An 8816-nucleotide genomic window follows, 5' to 3' on the forward strand; every position below is an offset into this window, starting at 1 on the left:
CCCCCCCCCCCCCCCCCCCCCCCCCCCCCCCCCCGCCCCAGGCTGTTCTGAATGTGTTAAAAAGCCAGGGGAAGATGCGCACCCTCAGATTCTGTTAGACTGATCTGAAGATGGAATAAAGGTTTTTCTCATTCATAATCTCCATTGCTTGGGCCTCCTAGTCTGGGGCTAGGAGGAAGAGAAATTCCACTCTGGGTACACCCTCGGGGGTGGCTTTATGGAACAAAAATGGATTTTGAACAAAGTTGTGGCAGTCTGCCCCTCCAGCGAGCCTCTCCTCTGCCCTCTCTCCCCCTGTCTGGGGTCTCATTCCTCACACTGCCCTCCATCAACATCTTAAAATAGCAACTGTGCTCAGCTGGGAAACAGGACGGTTTTCTGGACCGCCTTGCCAGGGTCCTGTTCCGCCCTTGCTAGAGTTGGGCTGGGGGTGCCCGGGAGATGCCCCTCTGGACGCCTCTTCCCCAGTAACCCTTTCTTTCCTGCCCCTCAACAGAGTGGGGGCACCCTGGGAGCAGCCAGGGTCCTCTGCTTCCTGCAGACAGGGCTCAGCACCTCCAGAGCCCGTTCTGGGACCCCAGCCCACCCCGGAGAGCAAGCCCAGCCTAGCTCTGGCAGGAGGGGCCAGAGCCCCTGAAGCAACTCCTGGCTTCCCTTTTTAAGCAATGACAAGAGGAAGCTGTCAAAAATGGGCCTCAATAATCTCAAAATCTTGAGTAAAACTAAGAGCGCCCTGTGAGTTACAGCCCAGCCTCCCCTCGGCGTACACCTCACGTAGGCTGGAGCAGTCACTAGCAAACCAGAGCAGAGCAGGGGGCAGAGGAGGCCGGGATGGGAGTGGAGCCGGGAGGCTGTCCGGAAGCCAGGCCCCATCTCTATGGGGACACACCGCCAGCCCACCCCCAGCCTGGGGGATGGTGGTGGATCCTGCCTCCGAGCTCGCAGCCAACAGCCCATTTCCCGAGGCACAGCTGAACTGGTTGTCTTGGCTCCTGAACGGTCAAGTGTCTGTTTCACAAACAAAACCTGACCTCACAGCCCCAGCCGGCAGCGTGGACCTCGGCCTCATCCGTCCAGCCGGGCCCCGGCCCCTCCGGGCCCCCGTTCTGTCCTGAAACCCGCCCAGATGGAAGAGCAAGTGAACGTTTCCCGTAGGACGCGCCAAACAATCACTTCTCAGTGAAAAAGGGCTGCGGTTAAGAGGTTGGTGGCACTAGAAAAAGATCTGGAAAGAAATCCCCACCCAAATCACATCACAGCTTCCACAGCGAGACCCGGGGAATCCCAGGCCATTAGAGAGAAATGTGCTTTCACCAACCAGTGCATTTTTTTTTAACTTTTTATTGAGATTATGATAGTTTACAACCTTGTGAAATTTCAGTTGTACATTGTTGTTTGTCAGTCGTGTTGTAGCTGTACCCCTTCACCCTTTGTGCCCACCCCCTACCCCCTCCCTGCCTTTCCCTGGTAGCCACTAATCTGTTCTTTGTCCACATGTTTAACTTCCTCATATGAGTGGAGTCACAGAGAGATTGTCTTTCACTATTTGGCTTATTTCACTTAACATAATTCCCTCAAGGTCCATCCATGTTGTTGTGAACAGAACGATTTTATCCTTTTTTATGGCTGAGTAGTATTCCATTGTATGTGTATGTGTGTGTGTGTGTATATATATTCCATATCTTCTTTATCATCAGTTGACAGGCACTTACAACCAGTGCATTTTAATATTAGTTATTTATTTCACATACCACAATAAAAGATCACAGACCCCGCTCCCCCCACCCCCACTTTAAAAGGCAAGCTGTAATTCTGAAGAAAATGATCAGCGAGTGTAGGAAGGACTTCCAGCCCAAAGGGAAGCCAGAGGACCCAAGTCCAGCCATCCTCAGGGGCTGGGACCCTGTCCCAGCGGAGGACAATGTGCCTTTGCGTGGGACGAGGCTCGGTGCTGAGCCAGAGGTGCTCCGCACGGACTTCCCACTGAGAACAGAAACTCAGCAGTGAAAGCCACAAAAGGGGAAGAAGCCAGCAGCACCACTGTCACAACAGCGTGTGGCTCTACCCCTCGCCTCAAATGAGAGGGAGGGGACGTCTGCTGTGGCCAGACCCTGAGCCACAGCGCAAGGTCTGCTCTGGCCCAGAGTGGACCGTGAGCAGACCAGCAGCCGGGAAGGGAACTAGGAAAGGCCAGTGGGCAGGAAAGGAGGGGAAAGGGCCTACAGACGCACAGAGTTCCACATGCTAGTGAAACCTCACGTCCTCCAGGACTTCCTCCTCTGAAAAGGCCGCGCAGCCCGTGCACGCAGCCATCTGCCAGGGGGCGGCAGCAGGAAAGGGAGCAGGTGGCCGGTCCCTGGGCGCCGAGGCCTCAGTTGGCCGTGCTGCACTGCAGGATCTGATGAGGGGCGAACAGCTTCCGGGCGCCCGTGGCCTCCCCCGGCTTCCCCAGCACCGGGCAGTTCTCCTTGTTCTCAGTGCTGTCCAGCCCGGCAGGCTGGCCCAAGGGCTTCTTGAAGTAGCAGAGGCGGCACACAGAGTGGTACTTGTCTGCTCCTCCGATCACTTCGACCTGGCCACGGGGACACAGAGGGCCTGGACTGAGACGGGCACCGCCCCTTGGGGCCACGGCCCGCCCCGCGGAGAGGGCAAGTGGGAGCTACCTCTTTCTCTGTGCCCAGCCTCTTGGTGTAGGCGGCCTCGCGGAAGCACTCCATGCACACCGCCGTCAGCTTCACCACGCTCTCGGCCAGGGGCACCAGGTTCAGGATGGCCCCGAAAGCCTACAGGCCCAGGGAAAGACAGCAGGTCCGCACATGCCCCTCACAGGGGACAAGCACTGAAGCCAGGGAACTCTGCCCTGACCTCGCTTGCCCCCGACTGCCATCCCCGGCAGCAGACGGCATCCAGTCTGGGAAGGACTTACTCCTGGGCAAACCAGGGAGCTGGTCTGGCTTGTCTGAGCACCCGGGCAGCTCGCAGGCCCCCCAGTGCCAAGCCCCAGTCTTTCGGGGGGCGTTGCGTTGAGATGGAGGAGAAGGGCGCTGGGCGCCCTTCTCCATGAACAGCCCTGTGCCTGCCAAGGCCCCTTCCTCCCTCCCGATCCCGTCCCAAGACCTGGACCAGACAGACGCCTTACCTTCCTCTGGAAAGTCCCATCCAGTGCGGCCACGATCACGGTCTTCCCGGCGTTGGCCATGGCCTCGCTGAACTCCACGATGTCAGGGAACTGGAAGGGGTGGGAGAAGGCTCAGTCCTCCGGGAGCCAAAGGCCACTCCAGCCACTCGATCAGCGTGGAGTATGAGAACAGAAGGACCCTAACCCTCCCAGCTGGCCTGAGTTTCTGCGCTCAGTCCCTGCTGCACGTGGCCGTACACGTCCACGAAGGCCACGTCCCTTCACCATTCCGCCAGCATCCCCCGGCAGAACCAGGTTCCGCTCCACACCCAAGCACCGAGGACCTGTCACCAGGGTATGTGGTCTGGCTGGAGGTGTCCTAACACTGCGATGGTCAAAGGCTCAGGCAAGAGGGCTGCCTGGGGCTTGAACTCTGCTCTTGGTTAGACCCGTTAGCTGTGGCACCTTGGCCATGACTTCATGTTCCTGAGCCTAAGAAACGGCAAGGAAGGCGCCCAGTGTTGTTTAGGGACCAAAGGTACTCAAATAATAAACAGATAATGTGCCATGTGACACTGTGAGAAGGGCCCGGGATTCCACCAGCCATTTACAGAGCAGGATGACACAGCTTGCCTGCCCTTCTAAATACAGGGCTGCAGAAAGGCCATTGACTCAGTAAGGCAAATTTCATTTTAAATGGCCCAAGGAGAGGCTGCTACTTAAATCCTTTGGTGAGTTTTCATGGGTCAATCCTATGCCTTCAGCGTTTATCTAACTAAATTGGTCTCTGGGCAAAGGGTCTCTCTCCAGGCCGCTCAGGCTGTCATCATGGTGCAAAGTCACTAAGACCCGAGCGCTTAGCAAGAAAAGGACCATGAAAGTGGTTAGAAAAACCAAGAGCAATTCAAGTGGAATTCAACCGAAGCCAAATCTGACACCCTCTGCAGAGCGGGCCGGGCCTGAGCTACAGAAACGGGCACCCCCACCCAGAGACTCCAGCACAACCACACACGCGTCCCCCCTTTTCTCTGGAGGACTTGTCACGGGCCACAGAAATGCAGCTCCCAGCCAGTGAGGAGCTGCCAGCCAGCACCCCTCCCCCTCCCGCAGTTGTCACAAACAAATCTGTTTCCAGACATTGCCAGCTGGCCACTGGGTAGGGGCCGGGGGACGAAACTGCTTTGGGCTGAGCACCCTGGGCCTCGCCCTGCACGCTGAGGCAGACGTCAGGACACCGGTCCTTCCACGCCAGGGTCTGGGGACCCTAGGAGCGTCCTCGGACACCCCCCCCCCCCGCCACTGCACCAATGTCCACAGCAAAGAGCGCGGTTCTGCCACTGGAACACGTCGCCCCAGTTCACAGGCCACCTCCCCCGGGAGTGAGGAGCCCTGCACCCGGCAGGGGTTTCTGAACTATCACAGATAAGGGTGGAGCTGCCCAGGTTGTCAGCAACATTTCAGAATGTCCACTGGTAACCACGTTACTGGTATTTCCTTTTATTGCCCTTAGCTTTTTAGGTTATATTATGGGCTGAATTGTGTTCCCTCCCACCCCGCAAATTCGCCTGTTGAAACTCTCACCCCCAATACCTCAGAATGTGACCTTATTTAGAGAGAGGGGTTTTTGCAGAGGTCATCCAATTAAGGTGAGGTCAGTAGAGTGGCCCTAACCCAATATGACTGGTGTCCTTATCAGAAGGGGAAGTTTGGACCGAGACACACACACAGGGACGATCTTGGAGGTGAGGACACAGAGAGAAGGAGGCTGCCTACAAGCCGAGGCGGGGGCTGGAGCGGATCCCCCCACAGCCTCAGAAGGAACCAACCGTGCCGACCCCCGGGCTCCCGGCCTCTGGCCTCCAGGCCTGGAAGAGAACCAATTCCTGTGGTTTCAGCTGCCCAGTCTGTGGTTCCCGCTACAGCAGCCCTCGGACACCAATACAAGTTACACTTAACATGGAACCCCAAAGTACTTAGTAAATTTAGGTTTTCTTAGCAGACAAAAGTAATTACAACATAGGATTCGGGTAAAAAATAACAAGAGGGGCTTCTTGGTGATGACAAGTTTGCCCACACAGGGTCACCTGCCTCGAGCCATTTCCTAATCGAGTTCTGAGGAGGGGGAGAGGACCCGAAGGAGAGATCGGGAAGCCCACAGGCACACCTCCGCCATCGTCACCACCTTGCCAAGAGCGGGCTGGCTCTGGCCGCGCAGCGGACGACGCCGGCTCTGCCCCCACGACGGCCTCGCTTCCTGCGAACGCAATGGCGCAGAGCAAAGGCCACAAAGGACAGGGACGAAGAATGTGGCCAAGTAAACCCTCCAAGTGCGAATGGCAAGAGACTAAAGAATTGCCACAGACAGAACACAAAGGCAATAAACAGGGAAGAAACATTCACAGCACGCGACAGAGCAGCCCCGGTTATGTCACATCTGCTAGAAAAAAGACACACCAAGAGAAAAATGGGTGGAAGACCTTGAAAGCCAGTTTACAAGAGGAGAAATAAATACAAGTAGGTAATAAACACGGAAAAAGATGTGAGCCACAGTAGGGAAGAAAGAGAAACGCAGTCAGAACAGGGCGTGTGTGTGTGTGCGCGTGTGTACACAGACACACGCTCGCACCATCTGCCACCTGGCCCTTCGCCCTTCTCTCTCCTGGGGATTTCTGAAAAGGCTGGCTGTCTCACCACCACCCCCTGCCCCTCTGCCCCCTGCTGTCCACTCTCCGTGAGTGCTCTCCATCCGTGAAGCCACCCTTCAGCCGCTTCCCAGTTCTCCCAGGGTTAATTCCTAACTTTTTTTTTTTCTTTTGAGGAAGATTAGCCCTGAGCTAACATCTGTGGCCATCTTCCTCTACTTTATATGTGGGACACCTGCCACAGCATGGCTTGATGAGCAGTGCTAGGTCCCCACCCAGGATCTGAACCTGCAAACCCGGGACGCCAAAGCTGAACGTGCAAACTTAACCGCCGAGTCACCAGGCCGGCCCCTAACTCCTAAGTCTTTACCCATGGGCCTGGCCTGGCCTGCCCTGCCCGAAGCCATCTGGCCTCCTTTGCACTCCTGAGACACGCTCGGGAAGCAGACTCCTGCCTCGGGACCTCCCCCGCTGCCTGGCTCGCTCCCTGGCTCTCCTTCAGGCCCCTTTCTGACCATCCCCTTAAGCATCACCCCCACCTTAGCACTGTCCCCCTCACGCTGCCTTTTTCCTCCAGTTGTCACCAGCTGACCCGTTAGGTATCTCTCTCCCCTAACTGGAATGTAAGCTCAAGGGCAGACACGCTGGCTGCATCCCCAACACCTATGGCACAAGCTCAGAAAATATTTATTGAGTGAATGAATGAATGAGATTGGCTGCTTGACCAGCAATTCCACTTAGTAAATAAATCCCAACATACCAGACGGCAGCCCAGCATGTCCACATACAGACGTGCGTCACAGCCTTGAAATGCCACATACAAGGGGGCAGCCCAAATAAGACCTGGTATATTCCTAAGGATGAGTATTTGATGACATGGAAAAATGGTCACAGCACATATATGAGCCCAATCGATAAAAGAAAAACCTATAGGGACTGGCCCGGTGGCACAGCGGTTAAGTTCGCATGTTCCGCTTCTCTGCGGCCCCAGGGTTCGCCGGTTTGGATCCTGGGTGCGGACATCGCACCACTTGGTAAAAGCCACGCTGTGGTAGGCGTCCCACGTATAAGTAGAGGAAGATGGGCATGGATGTTAGCTCAGGGCCAGTCTTCCTCAGCAAAAAGAGGAGGATTGGCAGTAGTTAGCTCAGGGCTAATCTTCCTCAAAAAAAAGTGAAAGAAAAATCTATAAAGACTAGAAGGATATAGACCAACATGTTGTGTTTTTTGTTTGTTTTTCTTGGCAGTGACAAGAGAAAAGCAGCCCCCAGCAGCAGGAGCGGGCCTGGCACTCAGAGCTGGCCCTTGGTGTTGTCCTGTTGACTGTAATCAATTTCACAGAACAGGAGCATCAGGCAAGGCCACTCTGTGACTGTGATGGATCAAGACAAAAACAAGACCCCTCCATAATCACGTGAGAGCACAGACAGAACAAGGACACTGGCCCCCTCTCCTGGCTAACAGGAGTGACCGCTGCTGCTTTACTCGTCGCGAATCACCCTCTTTCCTGAGGACACTGAATCAAGAGCCAAGCCAGCCTCCTAAAACTCTCCCCAGAATGACCCAGCATGAGCCCCAGTCCTAACAGCCACGTCCTCTGCAACCACCACTGAACGCCCCTGCTCCCGGGTCTGTGTTGTCCCCACAACACTAAACCTGACCTGTCCCTCTGGGGCCGTTCCAGGGGGTCTCTGGATGTCAACAGCAGTCAATTGTGGGCTTTTTTTTCCCTTCTGTGTAGGCCTAACTTTTTCTAGATTACACGTTATTATTTGTGTAGTAAAACAGAGATAAATTCCAGAAAGAGTTTTTAAAATCACGGCTTCCCCTACAGCCAAGCCACCACGCAGTTGTTAACCAACACACAGGGGCGACCTCTGCAGGGCTGGCGTGCCCGGGAGCCAGGTGCCCACCTACCACGAGCATCCTCAGCCTGCGGCCTGGGGTCTTCAGATGCATCTCTCCCAAACACCAGTGGCTTCCAGGAAGCACGCCGAGTGCTTCTGTTCCTGCCTGGAGTTGGGGGGGCTGCGCGGATGCTCAACTCCGGGCCTTCCTCAGGAAGGCCTCATGGTTACTCTGTGAAGTCCTTCTCGCTGATTCAGAACACGGGGACGCGGGGGCTAGAAGACCCTTCACCCCCTCCATGGGAAGGGAGCGGCAACCTCCTGGACCCAGAATTCCCTGTAGAGGAAGGGCCCCAGGGGCGAGGGCAGAGCGGACGGCTAGGGATGGGGCACCAGTTACAGAAGCCAGAGTTTACTTGCTGGCCAGGGAGGAAGCAGACATATAAGTGGGAAACAGGACTCGGGGGCAACCGGCCCACTGGCTCCTAACCCAGGGCGCTTGATATCACCAAGGAGAAGTGAGAAAAGGAGGGCTCCTGCCAGGGTGTCTGCTCAGCCCTGTAAACACGCTTTACATAAAGTCAGGGAGCAGAGCTGTCATCAACTCACCCCACCAGGTCTGGAGGAAGGGAGGGCCTCCCCAAAGTTCACGTTCCTTGTTCTGAGAGCCACACCCCCCAAGCGGACCCCAAATTTCTCAGATCCGTCCCGAGACTCCAGTTTGGAAGAGGAAGGGAATGGCTGTGCCCCTGTTGCCCCCGCGAGCTCACCTTCTCGCCTCCACCGTAAAGCCACAAGAGAAAATATAAATGTACGTGTGCGCGTGAAGACGCGAGGTAAGACACAGCAGCGCTCAGAAGCAAGACAAGCATCTGAGGGTCAGAAACGGAACGGACAGAGTGAGGTGGGTGCGCAGGCAGACGCAGGCTGCCGGGAGTCCGTCTCCACAGGCGACACGCCATCGGACCGAAGCGTGGGGCTGTGACTCACATAGGACAGGACCTGTAATGTCCCTGTAGGACAGGACAGCGGGAGCCGCCTGACTCCGCCCCAGGAGCCTGGGAGGCGGGGCGGGCAGAGATCGCTAACCACTCACCAAACGAACAAACAGATTTCTTTAATTTCCAGTTCCTCTCCCTCCAGGACCCAGAGCTAGACTAAACGCAGTTAAAGGATTGTGCGCCCAGATTCCAGTGGGGAGGCCGCAGA

The 8816-nt window shown here is 56.1% G+C and overlaps 1 protein-coding gene across 1 annotated transcript in view; it reads right to left on the bottom strand.

The window, feature by feature from the left end:
* Nucleotides 1–1596: 1596 nt before the first annotated feature.
* Nucleotides 1597–8816, bottom strand: part of TK1 (thymidine kinase 1) — a 12420-nt gene continuing 5200 nt past the window's right edge. The window contains exons 5-7 of the mRNA XM_046676074.1: nucleotides 3140–3229; nucleotides 2664–2783; nucleotides 1597–2572 (exon numbers count right to left, since the gene is read on the bottom strand). Of these exons, the coding sequence (XP_046532030.1) occupies nucleotides 2372–2572; nucleotides 2664–2783; nucleotides 3140–3229 (411 nt within the window). The 3' untranslated portion in view covers nucleotides 1597–2371. The remainder of the gene's footprint in view (nucleotides 2573–2663; nucleotides 2784–3139; nucleotides 3230–8816) is intronic.

This window comes from Equus quagga, chromosome 11 (assembly GCF_021613505.1).
Source record: "Equus quagga isolate Etosha38 chromosome 11, UCLA_HA_Equagga_1.0, whole genome shotgun sequence".
Classification (NCBI taxonomy): domain Eukaryota; kingdom Metazoa; phylum Chordata; class Mammalia; order Perissodactyla; family Equidae; genus Equus; species Equus quagga.